Below are 26700 nucleotides of genomic sequence, written 5' to 3'. Positions count from 1 at the left end.
AGAGTTTCCTACTTCTAGTATGCACCTGTGATGAAAAAGTAGTAACACTTCTAGCCTGCACTGGGTAAAAGATGTGCCAAACTAACCATTTAATTTTTATTTTAGGATTTCCATACTACTATCATGTAAGGGTATAAGGCATGAGACCCCTACTGGATGACACTGACCCTTACCCTCTTGACTTAAAAATGAGGGGCCTGTTATGACCGAGGAACAATGGGAAGAGGCCACAGAATTTGCATATAGATTATTAATATCTACCAGGGATAGATTGATAAACTTTAAAATATTTCACCAATTCTACTATACCAGACTGAACAGAATCTACCCTGATAGAACCTCCGCGTACCCCAGATGCCAGGCTACTTAAGCTGACTTCTATCATATCATGTGGTCCTTTCCCCAAATCCAAAAAATACTGGAATGGGATTATGAAGTGCCTAAACTATAATCTAGCCATGCCTCACATTATAGCGGTTGAATTCTGTCTATTTGGAGTTATGGATGAAATAATACAACTTAATAAGTCTCGTATACTGTGCAGATCATTCCAATTAATGCCAAAAAAACTATAATCCTGCAATGGCTAAAACCTGCTACTCCTACTGTTTCTCAATGGATCAATTTAGTTAATAAAATGCTACCAATGATTAAACTTACTTACAAAGCCAGCGGAATCCCGGATAAGTCTGACAGGGTCTGGGGACCATTGGTAGATATCTATCCCCTACCTTAAGCACAACCGGCAACTACAACTATTATAAGCTTAAGATAGACTCCATTCCATAAAGTATAGGCTCTCAAATAATAACCAACAATATTTTCTTTTCAAAAATCTTCATCTTTATTTTTTGTATGCTGTAATTTCTTTTTCTTGATATACAGACTGTATTGGCATTCTCTGTATATTGACGACTCCGTTTACTGAACAATTAATGTTACTAAATGTTTGTTTAATAAAATAAATAAATACTTGAAAAAAAAAAAATGAGGGGCATGTAATTGACTAATGGGATGAGTGTAAAGAGTTATCTGTTTATATTAACCCATTCTACTATAAAGCCAAGATGAATTTATTTAATGAGCAAAAGGTGAATATACAGATGGCCCACCACGACATATGAGTGCAGAGTGCAGCCAGACCCTGGATGCAAGAGCTCTTAGAATAAGCACTAAGGGGCACAGTGGCTTAATATATAAATATATTGATAGTGGGTGAGTGCAGAGGACCTCTTTTTTCTGTCTATATAAATCAGGGATCCCCAACCTTTCTTACTCGTGAGCCACAGTCAAATGTAAAAAGACTTGGGAGAGCAACACAAGCACCATAAAAGTTAATGGAGGAGCCAAATAAGGGCTAAGATTGGCTATTAGGCAGCCTCTATGCACACTATCATCTTACAGGGGGCTTTGTTTGGTAGTTAATCTTGTTTTTAGTCAACCAAAACTTGCCACCAAGTCAGGAATTCAAAAATTACTACCTTCTTTGGGGGCACTGAGAGCTACATGTTGCTCACGAGCCACTGGTTGGGGATCACTAAATTTTGTGGCCACAGCCTCCCACAGAATGGTTTAAAATTTAGTGGTGAGCACAGTATTTCTTTTTTGCTATATTTTAGAGGACATAGAGCAAATAGAAGGAAATCTTTTTTTTCCACATAGAAAAGAACAAAAAACAAGAGGCCACTGCTTTATACTTGAGAAACATAATTTACACTTGAAGTAACGCAAATGGTACTTCACACTAAGGACATTGAAGTTATGGAATGCCCTGCCAGATGATGTTGTAATGATAATAATACCATTAAGAGTGGCTTGGTTGACGTCTTTAGACAAACATATCATCTAGGGCTGTAGTATTCTCAAAATCTAATTATATATATCAGTGTATTAATACTGTAAAAATGTTACGCACCCCCCCAGTAATTGTAATCGCTTACCTTGTACCCTGGGCTGGTGTTCCTGCTAGGAGAAAACCACACCAGCCATGGGTACTCGTGAGACAGCGATCTTCTTCCATTTCTGTCTTTGCGACGCTTGTGCATGTGCAGTAGAGTAAAAAAATGAACTTTAACTAGAAAGTCGGCATATTTACCCTACTGCGTATGCGCTGGCCTCGAATACAGAAGAACTAAGACAGACGGAAGAAGAGCGCTGTCTCAGAATCACCAGCCCAGGGTATAAGGTAAGTAATTACAATCACTGTGGGGGGACCTAACATTTAGACACCCCTAGTGATTTTACTTTTTCTTCTCCTTTAATTGTTTTGCATATATATTAATGACTGAATACATACTTGAAAAAAAATCCTCAACTTCGTGCTTCTTTAAATAGCCTAGATTAATGAATGAGTTCACTTTTAAAAACAATTAAGAAAGAAACTAGTTCAGTCATTCACATCTTTATTGTATTGATTTTTTACTAACAAATCAGCACCAACATGTTTCACATAAAACTTTTTTCAAAGATATAAAAACATTTTATTCCAGATGTGAGATTAACATAACATATAGAAATGAACACCAAATTCTGTAAGATAAAACATGGCAAGTTTGCAGTACAGAATGTCCAAATACTGATTTTGGAATTCCTTTTCAGTATTCTGCATTAAGGTGTTTAATACAATAATGGTCCAGCAATGAGTAATGGGCGTTGTTCTTGCCACTAAGACGAGTAGCAATATAAGCATTTTCTGACATTGTTAAAAGCACAGAGAGCAATTTCACAAAAACTGAAAAAAGGTCACACCCTACAAACAATCTAAAATAATTCACAGTAAAATAACTTTATGAAAAGTAATGTTCTGTCTAGTATTCAATGGTGGGATAAGCTATAAAGTAAAATATATTTCTCAATGCATTTAATGATTACCAAAATTGAAGGCAAGTTTGTTCATTAATTTAACGATGAATGTAACTAAAACAGTTAAACAACAATGTTAAAACTTTAAAAGCATACATTAGTAGTAAAGCCACTTCACATTATATTTGTTATCCAGAGAAAAATATTTCTTGGGGTTGTCTGTCTGTAAAATGAATAGCCAATCTGAAAAACAAAACAAAATTACAATATATTTTACAATTCTAGTTAGGCCAACTAGTTTGACTATAAGTTACCAGGTAACAAAGCAAAGTCTTTTTTGGAACCAAAGTACTCCAATCCCTGCTGTGCACACAAATATTGACATTTTGCATCAGTCAGGGCACTACCTTAAACTGCTAATTTAGTCTGAAGCATAGAAATATTATTTACATTAATTTTTTCTAGAAAAATTTGTGGTTTAAAAGCAGCTGTAAAGTAGTTCACAACCTATGATTGATTATTCATACATAAAATAAACCACAGTCTTACTCCAAACAAAGAAGATCGGGACTGGTTATTTTTCGTACATTCATTATCCTCGTGGGTTATCGGGATGAAGGATGACAATTATTTGTCATTACAAAGAACTGGTCAGGTCCCACTATGAGTTAAAAAAATGGACTGCTTACATTCAAGAGAGGCAGTTTGATTAGATATATGAGGACCTTAATATTCTGTTTCTAGTGCCTCTCCAAGAAAGTGTTGAGCAGGTATGGGATCCCTTATCCGGAAACCCGTTATCCAGAAAGCTCCGAATTATGGAAAGTCTTCCATAGACTCCATTATAAGCAAATAATTCTAATTTTTAAAAATAATTCCCTTTTTCTCTGTAGAAATAAAACAGTACCTGTACTTGATCCCAACTAAGATATAAATAATCCTTATTGGATACAAAACAATCCTATTGGGTTTAATTACTGTTTTATTAATTTTTTAGTAGACTAAAGGTATGGAGATCCAAATTACGTAAAGACCCCTTACCCGGAATACCCTTGGCCCCGAGCATTCTGGATAAGGGGTCCTATACCTGTATTATGAAAATACAAAATAACTGATTTTAATTTTTTTAATACAATGTTCAAGGTGCAATACCAGTTTTGGGGTGAGGAAGGAATTTCTGTGTAAAACACACATATTAAATTAAAACATGAATGGTATGTTGCAAAGTCCCATTAACAGATGACTAGGTTAACTGTTTTAACTGTTTAACAAAGGCACCTGGTATGGGTATTACTGTAATTTTTTTTTTTTTAATTAAGTATCACTGTTCCACATATATTGCTCCATATTTAATGGTAACTAAAATGTATTTACAAATTATTGAACTGGCTGTTACTTTAAAAAATCACAATGTAATTTTAAACATAATTTGAAAAGTAACATCCAACTATTGATACGTGGCACGGCTTATCAGAATAATCTACAGTCTTTAACACATGCTTTACCTAATCTAAATATGAACTGGATCATCTGGGAAGATACCCATTTTGGCCAATGCACAGGATAAGGTATTACGAAGTACTGTATAATCAGGTTTTTCCTCATAGCTCAGGTTCATCACATATTCCAAATATTTTCTCAGTCCATCTAAAAGGGGAAGATAAAGAGTTAAAATGAAGCATTTATTAATATTAATGTCTGTATGAATAAAAAGCTGAACAATTCCAAAAGAATACAGGTTCAAATAAAAATACTGAACGTTGGCAGAAAGGGTTAAAGGAATGTTGTCTTTTCCCCTAGTCAGTTCCTTCACTCTTACCTTTCCACATAAACTCTTATTGATGTTGATTTCCTGGGAAGTTTCTGTACCTGCAAGACATCTATCTGACGCAGGGTCGGACTGGAGGGTGAAGGGACCACTGGGGCCCTGCAGGTGCCCGTGCCCCCCCCCACCCAGCAGGGGCCCCCCTAACCCCCCTCGCAGGGCCCCCCACTCGACGTCCTCCCCCGAGCACGGAAATTTAACACAACAGGGGAGGAACAGTTGGGCAGGGGGAGCGCCGGCGAGGGTCAGGTCTGGGCCGCCGGGGCCCATCGGGATTTTTCCCGGTGTCCCGCCGGCCCAGTCCGACCCTGATCTGATGGGACAAAAGGTATTGAAAGTCTGTGTGCGTACCATGCAACCTTATACACACACGGACTTTTACTAGTTTGCTGGGTGGATTTTATTAATCAGTTTGGGGAAAAAATACTGCCATCCATACCATGAATGATGCTGGGTCTTAATATTAAAAGTTATCAACTTTGTGTCCATAGTCACTATGAAAATAAAGAAGAAAAATGTACTTTTAAATAGAGTTTATGCTAAAAAGCCTTACAGCAGGCATCCTCAAACTTCGGGCCGCGAGCTGGAAACGGCCCCCAAGGTCATTTAGGCTGCCCCCACTATGATCTGACATGAGGACACAGTGAGGAGCTGGAGGAAGTAGGGGGGAGCCGGAGGACACAGTAGAGAGCAGGAAGAAACAGAGGAGAGCAGGGGGAGGCAGAGAAATCAGGGGGAGGACATGCTGGGAGGACTTTAGTCCGGCCCCCCAACAGTCTGAGGGACTTCCTGCTTAAAAAGTTTAGCTACACTTACAGTGTAGCCAAATAAGCTTAACAGAACATGTAAAATTCAAAACCAGAATAAAAATGAAATTCTTATTAAAGAAAATAACTTTAAATCAGAATCAAAATTAGAATCAAAATCCAATTCACAAAGTCAAATCTGGCATAAAAATTCAGAATACAATTCCATTTTGAAATAAAACCATAACTTAATTCCAACAACTTAAATCTACATCAAAATCCAATTTCAACTAAAAATTAAATTATAATTCCAAATAAAAAATCTAAATAAAATTGTGAATCTAAAAATGGCATGGTTTCAATGGGATTTTCAAGCAAGTTGAAAATTGAATGAATTGGATTTTTTAAAAATTTGAATATAAATTTTGAATAGGTTTTGCTGTGTGATTATATTATGCATTATATTTTAAATTTGATTCTCCTCCATTGATTTGTAATTTGAACTAAAAGTTTCATATTGATTAAACTGAAATTTACATTTTAAAGTTTTATTTTGAATTTATTAACAATATTGCTTTGTAACTGAATTTTGAATTAAAGGGGAACAATCATAAAAAATGGTTTTATGTTACTGAAAATATAAAGCTTTAGAAATTTTGCACCATTACAAAGTTATATCTAATAATTGAAGCAGCCTCCCATCCCCCACCCACCAGAATCTCTGGCTCCCTGGTCTACATCAGTAACGCAGAAATGTGTGACAGAACAAAGTGAAAGCTGATTTGCTGTGGCATGTCATGAGGCCACACCCCTCCATAGCAAACATGTGCAAAGGGAAAGTAAAGGAATGGAGCTGGGCTGGGTGCTGATGAAGCTGCATTTGTACATATAATTTTAATGTACAATGTTTTTTGTGCTGCTCACCAGCAGGCTTACATCAGCTGCCAGTCACCCTCCTGCAATTTACACTTGTAGATATATATCTTAATTCAATAGCCAGTTAAAAGTGTAACAAAAGAGTGCATAAAAGAGTAACAGTGACACATGAACTGCAGCAATATTACAGACCTCTGCACATGCAACTGTGTGTGTACAGGCACATAGATTCCTGTATGTTGGCTTCACAGACACCTCTCTATGTATCTCAGTCAGAGCTCTCATGTAGACTGACTAGCCAGGCTTTCAGGCTTCTTGATTGGTCAGCTGAGTCTAATCAGGACAACCTGGTCAGTCTGTAACATTAACTTTGCAATAGTCAGTCCATGTTGGCTATATATTCTGCTATCAATAGCTTGCATTGGGGTTGCCACCTCTCCTGCTCTGGAACTCCAGGCACGGCGTGATGTCACAGGGACGGGGCGTGACATCACGAAGATGGGCCGTGCCATCACAGGGGCAGGGCTATGACACGGTGATCTGCAATTGGCCAATTGCTGCATTAATCTTAGAGAATTCTGCCCATTTTTCCAAATTGGGAAAACCGGGCAGGAAGTTTTGACCCGGACAGCCCTACCGAGAACCAGGAGAGATGGCAACCCTAGATTGCATACATATAAAAAAAGCAACATTACTGCAGAAACAGTAGCACACGTTACTATTCCTACATTTATTGTAAAAGTGGATGACCTAAACTTATTATTTACTACAACTCCTAGCATCACCTGCCAGCTCACTTGGCATGTAGGTTTCAAATTGCTGGGCCTTTATGCTAAATAACTTAACTGCTGCTGCTCAAAAAAGCAAGTGATATGTGGCTTCTTTCATGTTTTTCTCATACAGTTATTAACCAAAAAATTATGTTTTATGTGCTTGTTAGCAACTCTTGTAAGCAAGAAAAAATGTGTCAGACAATGAAAGGGGGGACTGGGTTGAATTTTTAGACCTTCTTCAAAGTATTTTCCAGGTTTTCTATCACATAGGAAAGATAGGCAGGTGGGGGTTGATCATAACTACCACATGACTTTTTGACGCACACAACATTTTTTTTTACATGGAAGTGACTCACTCAGCAAATTTGAATTTTAATGGCAGTTTCATAAAAAAAAATTGCCATTGGCAAAAAAAAATTCACTCATCACTAATTATAGCATAAATAAGAGAATATGCCTTCAAAGGGCTTCTGTTGTGGAAATAAATACTTCATTATACCACAAACACAAAGACTGTCAATTTGGTTCATTAAGACTACCAACAATACTATAAATTATGCACTATTTATAAAGGTAATTGTGTGTACACAACATAATGCAAAAGCCCACCCTTATGTACCCTTTAAAATAGGGTGATATAGTGCACTGTTTTATTGAGAATGTAGTGTTAAAGCCTATCTTTTTGTATATAGCATAATAATGGTACCTACCTGGAAATTTCCTTTGCTTGAAAGACTGTCCAAGAAATTCTGCTATGTTTGTTTTAAACCTGTGAAAATGTAGATTTTTCAAAGAGGGTACTGGCTAAATGAAGAAGTATATCAATTCCAAATATACATTTCTGCTTAAAAAAAGACTTATGGAGTCTATTAATAAAGATTAGGTAACTTTATAACACTGGCTAATACTTGCATTTTTATAAACTGCTGTAAAGATTAGCACAGACAAAGAAAATCAGAAGAAATCTACATTCTTTTTGGTATATAATTTCAGAGAACTTCCGTTCACTTTCATCATATATTTCCAAGCATTTTGTCCCCAAAAGTCTACACTTTTCCCAGAAATTTGGTAGCATTTTTCTTCCCCCTCATAAAAGGGACAATCTCAAATAAAATGGTTTATATGTCAATTAATTATAGAAATAAATTGTGGGGAGTACAAATGGTTAGCAACACTGAAGTGAAGTGGATGACATACAGTATCTGCTTACTGAAGAAAATTAATTTTGCCTACTCACTCTGAAAATAACATTAGTTAGTAAACCAATAAAGGCATGTAATAGAATGGACATATATATAATTTTGTGAAGTTATTCCTGGTGTTGTATCAAAAAAAACGTAAGTCCAACCTCTTTTTCTGCTCCATTATTGTGTTGGGATTGGTTTGCTCACTCCATGGTAGAGATCCACACAGCCATTTCAGCATGCAATATCCTAGTGACTCCAAGTCACTGCGGCGTGAAGGCGCTTATACAATGTAAAAAAAAGACAAATTTACATATTACATATTAAATTGTCTTCTCATTTTGAAAGTTTCTTATTAAAAATGCCAATTTTGAATATTGTAGACCAATCTATAAAAATGCTTGATGTCCCACATTTCAATCCAGCAGCCCTTTTGAACAGGACAAAACATATTTCACATAATACCCTATATAAATAGTCCCAAAACTATATTTCCTGTCAGGTTATCACAAATGACTTTCATTACACAGAAGGTTTAAACCTCCAGTAACACCTTACAGGGAAGTGGACCTAGTGCTTAGAGCTAAGAAAAGTCTGAACACTAGCAAAGTGTAAAGTCAGTAAAGAAAATATTACCACCAAAGTCTTGGTGCATAATTAAAATAATAAAACATAATAAAGATAACAAATACATTTAATACATCAATTTAAAACTGATTACCCTCAATATTTAGCAACACTGGGAGCACCAATCTACCTGGCCCTTTAAATAGCCCTGACATTTGCAAGGTTATCTTACCTGCTCCTTTGTGGATGTCCTCACTGATAAACTCAGCTGTGCCTTCATGAGGGCTTCTGCCGCCCTCTCGGTATGTAACATGTTTTCCACAAGGACAATAACGGAAGGCAAAATAGTAGCCAGCCAAATAAACCTAAAAAATTAAGCATTTGTTTAGGCTTATAGCACACTGCACAAATTTCAGGCATTTTTCCCACCACCTCTCCTAACACCCATTAGAGCACTTTCTAACAGCAAACAGCTGACAAGGGTAGTGGTGCTTCAAGCGAACCCAATGTCACCAGTATTGCTAGTGTTATAATAACTCGTTAATACATTTAATTCTAAGCAATTTTTCATTATACATTATTTACAATTTTTAAATTGTTTTTAAATCTAAGTGTATATATAATTACAGTTGAAAGCAGGATCTGTCTGGCTATTTATATTCTCTACCATACTAGTTATTGCTCATTATTTATATAGTGCCAGCACGTTATGCAGCACTTTGCATTATTTTACAAATATAGGTCTTTCAATAATTTAACAAAGGTTAAAGATGAAAAATGTGGTAAGAGCGAGTTTACTTCTGAAACAATGTAACAGAAGCCAGCTGACACAAAGGTGTCAGCTTTTTTGATGAGGTTAGTAAGAAGCTGTACAGTGGGGGTGCAGTAGATGAGATCTATTTGGATTTTACCAAAGCGTCTGATAAAGTGCCCCACAAATGACTGCTCTCTAAAGTAAGGTCTGTTGGGCTAAGTAAAGTTGTTTCTACATGGATAGGAAACTGGCTACAGTATCGGGTACAGAGGGTGGGTTGTTAACGGTACATTATTTGTTCCTTTCTGTATTGAGTCAACTTTTATTTAACTTATTTATTAAAGACTTAGGGGAGTATTATAAGTAATGCACCAGTTTGCAGATGAAACAAAACAATAAAGCCCAATTTAATCTGCCCAGGATGTTGCATCCTTGCAGCAGGATCTTGACAAACTAGTAATCTGGGCGGCTAAGTGGCAGATGAAATTTAATGTCGATAAATGTAAGGTCAGGAACCTGGGATGTAAAAATATGCAAGCCACTTATACCCTTAAAGGAGAAGGAAAGGCTAATAATAAGTTAATCTCAATCTGCAGGCATACTTTCAGTTCTCTCATAGCAAAAAAAAAATGCTGAGCTGTGTAAAGAAAGTTCCCATAATGCCTTGCTCCTGCACCAAGACAAAGACCGATGTACATGCGCAGTTTGTAAGAATATGAGGAATCTTTCTGCTGATTGGCTTAAATCACACGGGGGGGAGGGAGTTCTTAGCATTCTTGAGGGAGGGGGAGCAGGAGAGAGGGGAGAGCTGCGTGTCTCTGGCACAGAAAAATAAACAGACAAGAAATCCTGTTTCTTTTGAGAGAGAACTCGGAGAAGCGTTTCTGTGAGTGCTTATGGCTGTATTTACATAGAACTTTCTGATAAAGCTTACTTAGTTTTTACCTTTCCTTTTCCTTTAATGGGACTGGCATAGGCAATTCCATAATGAAGAACCTTGGAATCTTTGCAGATAATAAGGGGAATATAATAACTATGTATAAATATGTAAGGGCATCATATAATAATCTCTTATTATAATAATTTCTCTAACTTTATTTACCACTAGGTCCTTCAAGTAGACACGAGGGCATTCATTCTGATTAGAAGAAAGGAGGTTACATCTTAACATTCTGAAAGGGTTTTTTTTTTTACAGTGAAAGCTGTGAATTGTGTAAATCTCCCTGAATCAGTTGTACTGGCTGATACATTAGATAGCTTCAAGAAGGGGTTGGAAGGCTTTTTAGCAAGAGAGAAAATCCAGGGTTATTAAGAATATCTCTTAGTATAAGCTGATCCATCCAGGGACTGATGTGATTGCCATCTTGGAGTCAGGAATTTTGGAGAGGATTCAGAGGGGGTTTTTGCCTTCCTTTGGATCAACTAGCAGTAAGGCGTGTTTTATATAAGCATAAACATGGACATGTGTCTTTTAAAGGATAAGTAAGCCTTTTATTTTAAAATCCCTTAAAATTATTCTAAACAGAATAACATACCCTTTTCCCTGCATGCAGATCTATTGCAAGCAGCTGAACTGCAGCTCTTTTTCTCACTTCCTTGTCTAGGGTGACCCGCCACCTCTTTTGCTTTCTGAGCACTCTTTCTCTCTCCGACTATGAATACGTCAAAGAGGGACCTACTGGGCATGCTCACTGCCTCTGCTCCAATTAAATCAATCAGGCATGCGCAGTAGGCACCTCTTTGAGGTTATTAGGGCTCTGGTACATGGGGAGATTAGTCGCCCGCGACAAATCTCCCCGTTCGCGGGAGACTAATCTCCCCGAATTGCCATCCCACCGGCGACTTACATTTTCCCCGGTGGGATGGCAACTGATGGCAACTCGGGGAGATTAGTTGCCCGCGAACAGGGAGATTTGTCTCGGGCGACTAATCTCCCCGTGTGCCAGAGCCCTTATAGTCGGAGACACAAGGAGGGCTCAAAAAGCAAAAGGGGCGGAGCTTCATGCTAGACAAGGTAGTAACAAAAAGAGCTGTAGTTAAACTGGCTGTAATAGAGGAACAAACTTAATCTGGATGCAGGGAGAAAGATATGTTATTCTGGCTGTACAGAGTAATTATAGAGAAGCTCACCAGGTTTCAGCTTATAATTTTTTTCATGCTTTTTTTTAATGATACATTTTAAAAATTTGAGTTCAGAAAACACTCAAAGCATTGTTTCATTTTCTTGAATCATGTGCAAAACACATGATCTTGCATTTTATTAAATAATAGGCCCCTAAGCAACTACCCAGTACAGTTTAGCAAATTATTTTTCAGTTATTTTAATCCTTTTCCTGCCAACTGTTGTAGTAATGACCCCCACTGTATTTGAATACATATGGGGAATTATTTTAAAAAATGATTACATTTATCAAATAACCTGATGTTTTTTGACATTTTAGGTTTACCCCTAAAATATATAAAGCTCTATGATATTTCTTTGAAAAGGGTGGATTTTGTAGTCTGCAGTACCTAAAATAGTGTAACTGATGATGCGTGCTTTTTTTTGTAAATTAGGGTGAAAAAATTCAGGGAATATCTTATAAAGACATGTTGCAAGGCGGTGCTGATTGCATTTAATATAAACTGCAATCATTTTGCAGCTGGATGTTTAACATGTATCCCTGAATTTTCAAGCTATCTGGTCACCCTACTGTAAATATGAGTGGCAGACTTATGAGGCTTCAATATTTTTAATAATCAGTAACAATGGTGAACTCTCGGAACAGGAAAGGTGTTACAGTTCAGTGTTGATACTGAGCTCCAACACCCCATAGAGCAGAAATTGTTTGGCTGTTCCAAGCAGATAAACACATTTTGACAAATTAACACATGGATAAATCTACTAATCAATTAATTACGTTTTCCTGACAGTCGGTAAAGGTTTGATAAATGGGAAAAATATTAAACTGCTTTAATATTTAAACAATCTGCCTCTAAGTTTTATTGTAATTATGTCAGTTTTTGTTTATTATAAATTATCTGTACGCTGTCCATCTGAACTGTAATGATGGTTTCCTACCTCAGAAGGATCATTACGGTTTACAAAGATATTTTCAGCTGTGATATCTCCATGTACATATTCATTTTCATGAATATATTCCAGTGTATTAATCTGTAGTAAAACATAGAGAATATGAAATTACCAAATTGGAAAGCTGGCCCTGAAACTAAAAAGCTATAAAGGCTTCTCTCTCAGATGACTGCAAAATGAATTAAGTTTCATGAAGCAAACAAAAAAATTCTACTTTTAAATATATTGGGGGTCATTTATATTATGGAAACATAATACGAAAACAGATGTTTGTTTTCACTATTATACCTGCAGTCGGCTGAGAAAAGTAAATCGCTGATTGGTTGCTATGGGTTACTGCCCAGGTGGAAATTTGCACAGTGTTTGTTAATGAACACCACTGTATTCTAAATGTGGCTTCAAGGCTCATGCACCTCAAACCCTGAGTAAGATGTGGCATGGAAGTAATGGATATCTAACAAATTAAATTACTAAGTAAAAGCAAGGCTACACGTCACACAAAAATAAATAATGCTTTTTATAAAACAGATTTCTGTATTAAAAACAAGTTCACATCTCAAATGAAATTGCCACATCTGTACCATACCCTCATAAGGAAATTAAAAAAAAACCACTTACAATTCTATATGAAATGTGAAAAATGGCTTTTTCAGGCAGTTTACCATCATCATCATCATCAATGACAGACTGCAGGTTTTGTCCAAGAGCAGAGAATATTAAAAATCTGCAGGAACAAATAGGCACGTTTTTCACATAATCTATTATTTAAAAAATGACTTAAATAAATATGTGTGTCTGTGTGTGTGCGCAATAGCAACAGCATGCATGCCCATGACACTGTTTAGCGGTTACACCACAAAAAGTCACCTTTGCAGTGCTTTAAAAATAAATATAAAAAAATAAATGTTGCATATTTGCATTCACAGAAACATTTGTAGCAAATACTTTCCATGTTTTCTAAGCCATTAGTTTATGTTTATGTAATTCCCTATTTTCTATTTCTGACCACATGTTGCAAGTGTTATACTATTACATAACTTTCTGATTGGGGTTGATTAAACCAATGCTTTTAACTTTGCTGGTCCCATAAAAGTCAGTTTTAAAGTGAACTTTGTGGCTGTGGCTTTTTCTGTTGTTAAGGAAAAGCATTTACTCTATTAATTAATTTTTGTAATAGACTATAAACTGCTGCCACCTACCTGCATTCAAATAGAATGCCCCATATCTACAAATAGTGGTTGGAGCATCCACTCAGGTCTTGGGTAAAGGTCCCCATACACGAGCAGATCCGCTCGCTTGGCGATGTCGCCAAGCGAGCGGATCTTTACCCAATATCCCCACCTACGGGTGGGCGATAACCTGTTTTAAAGCAAACATCTTATTGGTTGCTATAGCTTTACTGCTCCTGGGCAAACTTAGTGCCTTTTATTACATATGGGGGTTTGTGTACATAAGACCAGAGATATACCCAACTTTGTGCCAGATTCTGTTCAGTGAGAAAACATTATCTCATGGTTTAACATGTGAAAACTTTTAGATGAGATTCAATTCGGGAGAATTCAGTTCCAGTGTTTTCCCCCTAGTCTTCAATAGAGTTTTCACATGATAAACTGTGAAATACAGTTTTCTGAATTGAATGTCAAATTGAATCTCGTTCATGAGTCTTATTTGTTAAACCTTTATCTCACTGAATTGATTCTGGCCCTTTGTTGTAGGGAATATTAATTCATTACTTATCAGTCTCTTTCATACTGTCATTTATTTGTTGCTCAAACCCACACCTTCTATATCTCACCTTCTTCTCCTCTCAGGTTGTAAGCTCTAACAAGCAGTCTGTATGAGTATGTAACCTGTATGTTGTAATGCATCTGCCCTTCTTCTACTGAACAGCGCTTTAGAATATGCTTGCACTTAACTGTCAATTATTAAATAGTAATACCTGTAGCTTTCATGTACTCCAAAGCCAACACAGTCTGGGATTCCAATTAATGGGCAAGAATGGGACTTCTTCCACTTATCAACTTGAGAAAAAAAGAAACAATGCATACATTTAGTAAGAAGGAATGTAGTAATTAATTGTAGTGATGAAAAAAGTTGCATACATTTATTGTTATGTGTAAAATTAAATGAAAAAAACGGTGCCAAAAGCTGTGTAAAATAAATGGAGAGGTTAGCTGTCGGAACACCAGATTTTACAACATTATTTAACGTAAGTTCCGGCAGAAGTAAAAAATTACCCCAATTTTATGCCGTTTTTTTACATGGCAAAGTCTGGCGATGTGTGGCAAATTGTGTCACTGTTTTTTACACAGCCTAATAAATCTGCCCCTTAGTGTTTTTGGATTAAGAAAAAAAAGTTGTATGCATAAAAAAAGTTTTACGTGTTAAAAAGTCACATGCATAAAAAAGTTTTGCTCATTTTTTAGGAGTTTCATTAATTTTTCAGTGAACCAAAACGGACCAGATTCACTTATCCCTAGTTAATTGTAAATATGCTGCCTTTCTCCTGAGTTAATTAAAAAAAAATCATAACTGGGTTTTTATGTTAATATAATAAAGGACTTTTATTATACATATTTTAATTACTTAGTGACAAGTCCCCTTAACATAGGCTGCTTTACAATTTTTATATTCAATTTGTAATCCAAGCCTCACTGTATCCCTTTCCCTTAGGTCAGTGCTGTCCAACATGCGGCTTGCAGTCCCACCGTCTGGCCCCCCACCTGTCTGACTGCTGTGACTGCTTACCTTTGTGTAAGCTTTAAATGGTATCAGTACTGAGATTAACAATTATTGTATGGTTTACTGTATTTTTCGCCATATAAGACGCACTTTTTCTTCCCCAAAACTTGGAGGGAAAAGTTTGTGCGTCTTATACGGCGAACTGCGCCTTCCTCTATGCGCCGCGGCTCTCTGCTACATCCTCGCTTTTATAAGGTTGCGCCCGTGCGTACTGACGTCACACGCAAAGGGCACAACCTTATAAAAGCACAGAAGCAGCTGGGAGCCGCGGCACAGAGAGGAAGACATCAAGGGATCTGGAGGCCGCTGGGGGGAGGTTAGGGGGGAAATGGAAGGTGCTTGGGGGCCCTGGGGGAAGCTGAAGAATGCTGGGGGTGCCGTGGGGGAGCTGGAGGATGCTTGGAGGCCCTGGGGGACGCTGAAGGATACTTGGGGGGGGGCCCTGGGGGAAGCTGAAGGATACTTGGGGGGGCCCTGGGGGAAGCTGAAGGATACTTGGGGGGACCCTGGGGGAAGCTGAAGGATACTTGGGGGGGCCCTGGGGGAAGCTGAAGGATGCTTGGGGGGGGCCCTGGGGGAAGCCTCATTATGTGCGAGCCCAGAGACAATTAACTTTATACAGTTGATATAAAATATTTTACTACAGTATTTGGTTCAGAATTTTTTTTTTCTAGATTTTCCTCCTTTAAAAATACGGTACATCTCTAATCTCCTGTATTGTTCACAACTCAGGCTCAGAATGTAAGCGCCCACATTGTTCACACCTTAGACACAGCATTGTGTCACTGTATGTACTGCATGCCCTATCCTGCCTGTGTGTGCCATACTCTGCCTGCCCTATGCTTCCTGTGTGTGCCATACTATGCCTGCCCTACCCTACCCTGCTTGTATGTGCCAAACTCTGCCTGCCCTATGCTTCCTTTGTGCCATACTTTGTCTGTCCTATGCTGCCTCTGTGTGCCATACTATGTCTGCCCTACCTTGCCCTGTGAGTGCCATATTCTGCCTGCCCTATGCTGCCTGTGTGTGCCAATCAATGCCAGCCCTAACCTGTCTGTGTGTGCCATACTCTGCCTGCCCTACCCTGTCTGTGTGTGTCATACTCTGCCTGCCCTACCCTGCCTGTGTGTACCATACTCTGCCTGCCCTACGCTGCCTGTGTGTGCCATACTCTGCTTGCCCTACCCTGCCTGTGTGTGCCATACTGTGCCTGTGTGTGCCATACTATGCCTGCCCTATGCTGTCTGTGTGTGCCATACTCTGCCTGCCCTACGCTGCCTGTGTGTGCCCTACCCTGCCTGCCCTACCCTGCCTGTGTGTGCCATACTCTGCCTGCCCTACGCTGCCTGTGTGTGCCATATTCTGTCTGCCCTATGCTGCCTGTGGGAGGTGAACCTGGCAGGGGTTTATTCAGGGAGTTTGTTAGCATTTGGAAATAGTCATTATATGGCCCCTAAGGTGTGTAATTATGTGCTGGGGGTTGCTGTGCTATCCACAGGGGAGGCATATGGATTTAAGGATTTAATAAACTTCTTTCACATATGAATGAAGGGTGATATCCCTATAGTGAGCACCAACCATTTGAGTATTTGCTGCGCTACCACCATTAACTTGGGTATGGTCTTAAAAGCTCTTGCAATAACATGGGTGTAGTTTGAAGTGGGTGCAGTTTAAAAAAAGGTAGTGTTCAAAATTGGCTTCCATTATTGGCCCTCCTCCATGTAGGCCAGAAAAAATTCAGCTCTCAGTACCTCAGATGTTGGAGAGCACTGACTTGAATTTTGTGTAAAATATACAATATTACTCATTGTTTTCTCTCTTTTGTATCTGCATATTTTTTTTCTTTTCTCTCTGTTACCCACTTTCTATTAATTCCTATGGGTTTTTACCATATTTATAAAATGGTGAACTCTATCTTTTAATTATTGATAAACATGGTTCTAAAAATCCCGTAAGAATAAATAGAAAGTGAGTTGTTCTGTGGTGAGCTCTAATTTCACACTTAAACAAATCTAAGTATTGTACCACTACCTCTTTTTTCAGCCCTAGAACTACAAAGTTAGCCTAGGCCCTCTGTATTGGTACCATAGCTAAGAAAAGCTAAGAAACTCTATAGGGAAAGGTTTTCCAAAACCAGGCAAGATGCAGTGTTCCAGAAATTGGCTTACTGTATAAGAAATAGGGAATAATCCAACGTGTTTAGGGTTGACATCAATACTGACCAATATTTTTTTTTGCTGCACGTTGGAAAAAGTTCTGTTCAGTAAAAATTCTTCCATCTTTTGCATCCTACAACATAGATAATGAAATAATAATAAATCACAGATAATGAAAGAGCTTAAAGGAGAAGGAAAGGCTAAGTCACTTGGGGGTGCCAAAATGTTAGGCACCCCCCAGTGACTTTAATCGCTTACCCTTTACCCCGGGCTGGTGCTCCTGTTAGGAGAAAACCACACCAGCCCGGGGTAACTGCAGCGAGTGTTTCCTCACTCCGACTTATTTGTGGAAGTTAACGAAAACCATGAAAAAAACATGAAAAAAATCCCAGCACACACAGCTAACTACCTGCCACCCCCCTCCCCACCCACTCACTCAAGTGCATGATGCAAATTTTCCAGGACTAAATTGCTATAGAAGAAGCAGACCCCATGCTCCAGGGCCCCCTGCCCCCCCCACAACCACAGGGTCTGCTTCCTCTATAGTTTCTCCACTGGGATTGGATGTTGCTGTATTGCGTGTTCTCTGGAAAAGGAAATATTAGATAAATATTGAAGAAGCTAGAACGTCCACAAAAAACACTGTTTCAGAATCAATATTTGGTCAATATAATGTGTAAATGTTAAACACCTCACTCACCAGTTTAGCGATATAATGCTGTTCTTCTGCAGCGCTAGATGTTTTATATGCTAAGGAAAGCAAAGAAAGAAAAATAAGAATATTTAATACATCTACTTTCCTTAAAGATTTTTTTTAACTGTTTTTTCACCCAAACTCTTTCAGGTGATTCTTTTACCCTCTCCAGCTGTAACCAATGCTCTCCACAGTATTCAATGCAATTTAGAGAATACTTTATGTACTTTTGGTTCTGAAAATATTTAACTTAATTTTGAACTACACCTATAATAAACTGCTAATTAAAGGACAAGGAAACCCTTATTTACTAGGAAGGGAGGGAGTGTCAATATTTACCATTGCAAGCACAGTGTGCAAATTGCAATTTCTGACCCAATTTGCCTCATTTTTCCCAGATATCCAACATTACTGCAGCCTTGAGGAGGATTTGCGACACAGCAACTGCCCTTGATGCCTCAAAACATGTGCAATTACACAAGCAATTTGCCATGAATCAGATGCAATTGCAAAGATTATTGCTGTCATTTTCAGTGCTCTGCATCGAAATGATGTCCGTTCCTGAAGGTAGTGGAGGTTCCACAGTTGCCCTGCAAAGACTGGATTTAAAAATTGTGCTCTCCTAGGCTCCCCTGGCTGCTCGCACCCCACCTGCCCCTCAGCCCGCACTTTCCCCCGGCTGCTTTCACCACCCTTCAACCGCTGTTGCACATCACCCATCCCACGCTGCCGCCAATTGCTCCTATGCAATCTTCTTCACTGGGTGGGCAGGAAAATTTAAATACCTGTCAGAATCTTCTGCCCAGTCCCCAGTGCAGCTATGGCAGCATGGCATCACAAGATTTCTGCCACCCCTAGGCCTCTGGACTTTGTGGCCTTCCTATAAATCCAGACCTGGACCCAGTGTCTTGCACATGCATGTGATTCGGAACAGAAGTGGAACAGATGCACTGGTGCCAAAAGCAACTATATGGAAAACCAAAGAGCCTTTTTGGACAGTAGTAATAATAAGTGTCAATACACACAACAACTGCAAATGTTTTTTGCAACTACAACTGCAAATGCAGTTGTAACTGAGCCCTTAAAGGAGAAGGAAAGGCTAAGTCACTTGGGAGTGCCAAAATGTTAAGCACCCCCAAATGACTTAGATCGCTTACCTTGTACCCTGGGCTGGTGCCCCTGTTAGGAGAAAAAAGCACCAGCCCAGGGTACCTGTAGCGAGCGCTTCCTCCTTCCTCTCTCTTCTCCGGGCGAAATCCGTCGGCCGGCGCATGCGCAGTAGAGTAAAAAGCCGACTTTGTTTTTTAAGTTCGGCTTTTCACTCTACTGCGCATGCGCGCGCTACAGGAAGGAGGAAGCAATCGCTGCTACCCCGGGCTGGTGCTGTTCTCTCCGTACAGGGGCACCAGCCCGAGGTATGAGGTGAGCGATCTAAGTCACTTGGGGGTGCCTAACATTTTGGCACCCCCAAGTGACTTAGCCTTTCCTTCTCCTTTAAAGGAATACTGTCATGGGAAAACTTTTTAACAGTTAATAGAGCTTTTCCATGGAGAATCCTGCATTGAAATCGGTTTTTCAAAAACACAAACAGATTTTTCTATATTTAGTTTTGAAATTTCACATGGGGCTAGCCATATTCTTCATTTCCCAAGGTGCTACAGCCATGTGACTGTGCTCTGATAAACCTCAGTCACACTTTACTGCTGAGCTGCAAGTTGGAGTGATATTCCCCCCTCCGTTTCCCCCAACCCCCTGCAGACGATCAGCAGAACAATGGAAAGGTAGCAAAATAGCAGTTCCCAACAGATATGACAATAGCACTCAATAGTAAGAAATCTAAGTCTGGCTTGCGACTCGTTACAAGGGAGTAGAATAAACAATAGGTTATCTGAAAGCAGTGCATTGTGCCTGAGTCTGAACTTTCAGAAAGAGCCAGCGCTACACATTACAACTGAGATGGCTGCCTACACACCAATATTACAACTAAAAAAAATACAACTAAAATTTTTTATAACATGATCTAAGAAACGCTTGTACCTTTATAGAGCATTCCTGTATTCCATGCCGACAAGAACTCAGCAAGCCTCCATTTTACACTTTGGGTGTCAGTTAGTATTTCATTTTCTGGGAGCAGTTCGATTTTGACTGATTTAACTCCCCGAACTTTGGGGCTGTTTTTACCTATAAAAAAAAAAACCAATAACAGAACTGAAATGCTACCACCTTAGACAGTAGCCCCAATGTCACCCCACTTACCCACCCTGCACTTTTGCATTGAAGCAGGTCTAGTGAAGAGAGCACAATTAAATCTTTTGCTTTGATTGGCAAATTTCCATTTTGAAAAGCAGAAATTCAGTTCTTAATGGCACCCTAGACAGCTTTGGCACCCCTGGTATCCTGATGCATACTGGTGCTTTAGACAAGGTTCAAAGTCGTGCAGGCGTGGCCCTGGGAGGGACTGGGAAACTGCTGAACCCCCGAACCCACTCTGACGGATTCGGCTAAATACTGAACCGAATCCTCATTAGTTTATGCTAATTAGCATATGCTAATTAGGATTGCAAAGGGTTAAAAATCGACACATGCGTAGCAACATTATTTTACCCACTAACATTTAACCCTTTCAAATGCTGACTAGCACATGCAAATTTATACTAATTCAGATTAGGATTTGGTTTGGAGCAGAGCAAGGATTTGGCCGAAACCGAATACTTTGATAAAGGCTGGATTCGGGCCGAAACCCAAAACGAATCCAGGATTCGGTGCATCCCTAGTATTTTAAGATAAAAAAGACAGAATAACAGAAGATGGAAATGCACTTTCAAAAAAGCACTTTCTATAAGCAAGAAAACACTACTAAGGCCTGCTTAGAACAATGCAGCAAGCAAGGGACACACAACTCCATATTCAACAGAATAGACTACATGTCATAGAGATTAGAAAAAAGTGAGACACCGATGCGCTGTGCAACCTAAATATTGCAAAAACTGTCCTCCAAGAGCAGAGAAAGGCCTGTCTGTTTTGGGCATTTATGCTTATTCGGCTTATTTTCCATTTTTATTTTGGAGGGTGGGTGTGTTTTTGCTTTTTCACAATATGTCAATCAATGCCTTTCACTATTTAAACCTCCCTATGATAATGTGTTTTTGCCTATGATTAAGTGCGCATGCGCACGAAACGCGTTAGGCGCTTGTTTTTAAATGGATTAATAAAGACCGGCCTTTAACAGACTTCTTCATCTGGTGTGTTTAGAGTTTCTCTGGTTTTCGTTTTGTCATAATCAGGAACAAATCACAAGAACCAAGCATCAATACTAGAGTACTCCATACTAGAAAATTAGAGAATAAAATATAATTTGACATTTTAATAATTCAGCAGAAAGCACTAATATAGGCCAGTTTAACTGGAACCTAGGTGAGTGGGTGATTCTAAACTATATCCAGCTATAGAAAGGACAATTACTTAATAAGTACATGGCTACCTTAGTAAGCACAAACCAGCCACATCACCACCCAAGCAATTCCTCTATAGATTTAACTTCAGGGAGATAATACGTTAGATATATGTAAAATCTAACATGCAGTCAGAACTGATATCTTAAGCTGACCATACAACAAAAGATCCAAACAAGTAGATCTTTCTCCAACATGCCCACTTTGAGGTGGGCAATATTGGATTGATCAATCTGATCGTTTGGGCCGGATTACATTGATGGATACAGGCCATTGGGACGAGGAATATATCAATGTGCTGATGTGCTCCTTGTTCCCAACTGGATCTAAACCTGCTGATTGACATCTACAAATTTTCAGCAAGATATCAGTCAGGTCGGCCCATCTAAGGGCCCAATACTCAAACTGCCAGCAGCTTTTATCAGCCTGTGTATGGCCAGCTACCTAGCCACCTACCCAGGTACAATATGTCTTCATGTAAATTGCCCATTCAAATTTATATATGGCAACTAACTGCAAACAGAAAAATTAACATAACATTCTAAGCATAGGCCCAGAAAGGGACCACCATAACCTTAACAGGGAAAGCTGGAATAATGCCCATTTTAAACAAAAGACAGATGTGAAAAGCCCAACTCCAAACAAAAGCAGTGTTTCCTACATATTAAAGGAGATGGAAAGGCAAAGCCACTGGGAGGTGCCAAAATATTAGGCACCCCCCAGTGACTTTAGTCACTTACCTTTTACCCTGGGCTGTTGCTCCTGTGAAGAAAACCACACCAGCCGGGGTACCTGCAAACTAGTGTCTCCTCTTCCTTCTTCTGCCTTCACACGTGCATGTGTATGCTCAGCAGAGTAAAAAGCCGAACTTTAAAAAAAAAAAAATTGGCTTTTTCACTCTACTGCGCATGCACCGGCCTGGGGATTCAGAAGACAGAAGGAAGAGGAAACACTTGCTGCAGCTACCCTGGGCTGGTGCGCTTTTCTCTCTGGGGTAAAAGGAAGCGATTAAAATCCCTGGAGGCACCTTACCTTTCCTTCTCCTTTAAAAGTTACATTTATCCTCAATCCTGACTCACAAAGGAACTTATACAAATGGTGCGGAAGCCACATGCACCATCCACCAGACTTCACACCGATTATTCACTTATGGGTAACCAAAGCCTTTTAGTTCCTTACTTTTTGAACCATGTAAACTAGCTGGTGAAGAAGCCAAATCTTGTTTTCCCTTATTTTCTGGGGTACTTCCCACACTCAGAGCAGACTCTGCAACAGAAAGGTTTCTTGCAGATTTTCTTCGAGTTGGTGTATGTTCCAACATGCTTCCTAAAGGAGAAATTGTAAATAATATGTAAACAGCATGGATTTTAATGGGGTATAGCATCAACCCTTGAAGTGAAACATATTATAAAATCTACAATATGTGGATAAAGAAACAGAAGCCTGTCACAGATCACAGATTATACAATTTGCAGGGCTCCAGCTGCAAAGTTAAATCTAATATGCTCAGTTTCCCTGATCCTAAGCAATAAGCAGAATCAGGAACAACATATGCTTTTTTTCCTTACATCTAGAGCACACAAACACCACACATCCATCCTTTTGACCTACATGACAGCCTCCTGCTACACCTTAAGTCCTCTTGTACCTTTTGTTTGCCATACTGTCTGAACCCGTGTGGCACATACAAATACACACATACTTTTTACACTAAAACACACTCACACTTTTTGTGAGATTTAGCACATTAATAGCGCATAAAGCTCTGGCAGGTGAAGCAACCTTGCAACAGCTAGTGTATGCATAGTCTCTACAATCTTTTGTCACTTCTTCAGACTTGTCATAAGTCTCTTAGTGGACTCCCTCAGTAGTCTTCTTGCACCTTCACTAGCCTCTGGTGGAGGGCCTGATTTTGGCAGATCTTTACTGATTGTAGTCTTTCCACTTCTTTGATGATTTAATGATTAATGGTAATATTTAGTGGTTTAAAAAAGGTTTGTATATATATATATATATACTTCATTGAAACCGGCACTCACGTAAAAAGTCAATTAGTATGCCTGGGTGCAGTCCCAAAATAAGGTATACGAATTCCAGAAAGAAGGTACCGCTCGCTCAGGTCTTAGAAATCCATTGTAGAAATTTTATTAAGGAAACATGACGACTGACGTTTCGGCTGTAACACCAGCCTTTGTCAAAGTTACATACAGAACTGTGAATAAACCTTATATACAGTGTTTGGCGGGAAACCAACCGACAGTAACGTATATGTGAAGGACACTCCCCACATCGAAACGTGATGACATCAAACCACCCTGTGTAAATAAACCCACCCATCACTACACCCAAATAAGTGGAAATTCCAAATAAAACACAAATAAATAATACAATAAAATTGAATAAGCCATATGCTACAGCACAACACAAGGGAACATGGGCTAATTTCGTGAATAAAATAAGATATGCGAATAAACAAACTGATCAGACAGACAAAGGACAAACAGAAAAGGAAAAGGGTACTAAGGTAAATCTCCGAGAATATCTAAATTTCTAAACATAATTTAGAGTTGCCGTGATAGCTAATTTTCAATCACAGGGTTACTGGATTTGATTTTATTTTGTGCTAGCTTAACCAGTAACCCTGTGATTGAAAATTAGCTATCACGGCAACTCTAAATTATGTTTAGAAATTTAGATATTCTCGGAGATTTACCTTAGTACCCTTTTCCTTTTCTGTTTGTCCTTTGTCTGTCTGATCAGTTTGTTTATTCGCATATCTTATTTTATTCACGAAATTAGCCCATGTTCCCTTGTGTTGTGCTGTAGCATATGGCTTATTCAATTTTATTGTATTATTTATTTGTGTTTTATTTGGAATTTCCACTTATTTGGGTGTAGTGATGGGTGGGTTTATTTACACAGGGTGGTTTGATGTCATCACGTTTCGATGTGGGGAGTGTCCTTCACATATACGTTACTGTCGGTTGGTTTCCCGCCAAACACTGTATATAAGGTTTATTCACAGTTCTGTATGTAACTTTGACAAAGGCTGGTGTTACAGCCGAAACGTCAGTCGTCATGTTTCCTTAATAAAATTTCTACAATGGATTTCTAAGACCTGAGCGAGCGGTACCTTCTTTCTGGAATTTATATATATATATATATATATATATATATATACACACACACCCCCTGACTTGTGCTTTTCAGTCACCTCTTCACAAGGTTGTCTGGAATGTTCATTTGTCTTTATAGCATAGGTTTACCACTATACTGATTCCACATTTAACAAATTATGTGACTTTGTAAAGGAATTGCCTGCACCAGTAATGATTTCAGTGTATCAAGTAATAGGTGATATACACTTATGCAATCAATTGTTTTGTGTTTTTCTTTTTATTAATTTAAATCACTCTGCAGACATTCTTACTTCGGCATGAAGTTATATTATTTTTTCATCAGTGTGAAAAAACACAAGTCTTAAACTTAAAGGGGATGTTCACCTTTGTGTTACCTTTTAGTATGATGTAGAGAGCAATTTTCTGAAACAAAATGCAATTGGTCTTCATCTTTTATTATTTGTGGTTTTGTAATTATTTTGCTTTTTACTGAGCAACTCTCCAGTTTGGAATTTAAGTAGTTATCTGGTTGCTAGGGAACAAATTCCCTTAACAACCAGGCATAGGTTTACAGTGCCTTGCATAAGTATTCATCCCCTTGTGTTTTCCCCCTTTTGCAGTGTTACAACCTGGAATTAAAAACATTTTCTTCAAAATTGTTTCATAATTATTACAAATAAGAAACTGAACAGTCTTAATTGCAAAATGATTTACAAGCACATCCAGAGCTGTGACAACCATAGCTCTGATGAGACCAACTGCCTTTAGAAGTCACATATTTAGTTGAAGAGTCCCCCTCTGTGGAAGAACTCAAAATGAGTGGCAAGAAGAAAGTCATCACAAAAAAAACATTTCAGAGTCTGTTTGGAGTTTGCCCAGGCCTCAATACAACTGAAAATATGCGGTAAACCATTGCTGTCAACAACATGCATCGAGCCTAACAGATCTTGAATAGTTCTGCCATGAACAAGGCACAACAACTTCAGGATCCAGGTGTGAAATCCTGAAAAAACCCGCAGCTGTTACTCCAGCCATAGGTGGTGTATATATATATATATAATCTAAACACTAAAGGAAAGTTGGGGAATAGGAAGCTCTGAAAGCTAAACCCTTTGATATTTGGAATGCTATTCTCTAAATTTGCAACGTTTACTCATAATACATTCTTCCTCCCACATCCTCCAATCATAATATAGGACACAAAACAATACCAAACAGAGGTTAGATGCTGACCTAAAAGGTAACAAAAATAGAAGAGATACATAAACATATAACAGGGTTGTATTTATTTAATACATACCCAGTTGTGCCAGTAACGTGACGTGTATATTAAAATAGATGTGAATTTACGTAGGACTAACATTACCACCCCATGCACTTATAGGGGTTGTTCACCTTTGTATAACATTCACAAATCTAACAGTTCACATTAATAGAACAATCTTTGCCAATCTTTGTCATCTCAGAATCATCCCTCTGCTGATCCTTCACTTCTGTACAGACACAGTAACTTATTTACTTCCTTATATAATGTTACACATAGTACTGGCAGCAGACCAACTCCTATTGGCTGTGTCTCCTCTCACTCTGACACTGCTTCCTGTGCCTGTGACAAAGTGCTGCAAATCAGCTGCAAAACAGTATGTTAGATCTGTGATATGCTGAGTCTTAACCAATGACTATTCAATGTATGCAACTGGTTTGAGTGCACAAGCAACCAATGAATTGGTTCAACAGGAAAAAAAGTAAGGGCAAAGCCTGGACGTGATGATGTAAGCATATAGGAAGTTCTCAGTGTCGGGTTCAAAATAGGCCACTTCCATCCACTCAGAAAATTGATCACAGAGACAGTGTCCTTTTTACTTTTTTTTATGGAAAGTTGATTTTTGAACACACTAAAAGCATTGTTAGTGGTTTGATAAGATTTGAACATTAAA

At 38.6% G+C, this 26700-nt stretch overlaps 1 protein-coding gene across 2 annotated transcripts in view; it reads right to left on the bottom strand.

Moving 5' to 3' along the window:
* Positions 1-2385: 2385 nt before the first annotated feature.
* Positions 2386-26700, bottom strand: part of vrk3 (VRK serine/threonine kinase 3) — a 39599-nt gene continuing 15284 nt past the window's right edge. For both annotated transcript variants that reach the window (XM_012961239.3, NM_001044457.1), the window contains 12 exon segments: positions 22824-22970; positions 20230-20373; positions 18199-18248; positions 17565-17631; positions 14540-14621; positions 13219-13324; positions 12589-12681; positions 9006-9138; positions 8371-8488; positions 7733-7791; positions 4308-4449; positions 2386-3045 (listed from right to left, as the gene is read on the bottom strand). In XM_012961239.3, the coding sequence (XP_012816693.1) occupies positions 4313-4449; positions 7733-7791; positions 8371-8488; positions 9006-9138; positions 12589-12681; positions 13219-13324; positions 14540-14621; positions 17565-17631; positions 18199-18248; positions 20230-20373; positions 22824-22970 (1136 nt within the window). In that variant the 3' untranslated portion in view covers positions 2386-3045; positions 4308-4312.

The sequence above is a fragment of the Xenopus tropicalis genome, chromosome 4 (genome assembly GCF_000004195.4).
Source record: "Xenopus tropicalis strain Nigerian chromosome 4, UCB_Xtro_10.0, whole genome shotgun sequence".
NCBI lineage: Eukaryota > Metazoa > Chordata > Amphibia > Anura > Pipidae > Xenopus > Xenopus tropicalis.
The sequence above is the reverse complement of the archived record's forward strand: the minus strand, read 5'-3'. Positions and strand labels throughout refer to the sequence as shown.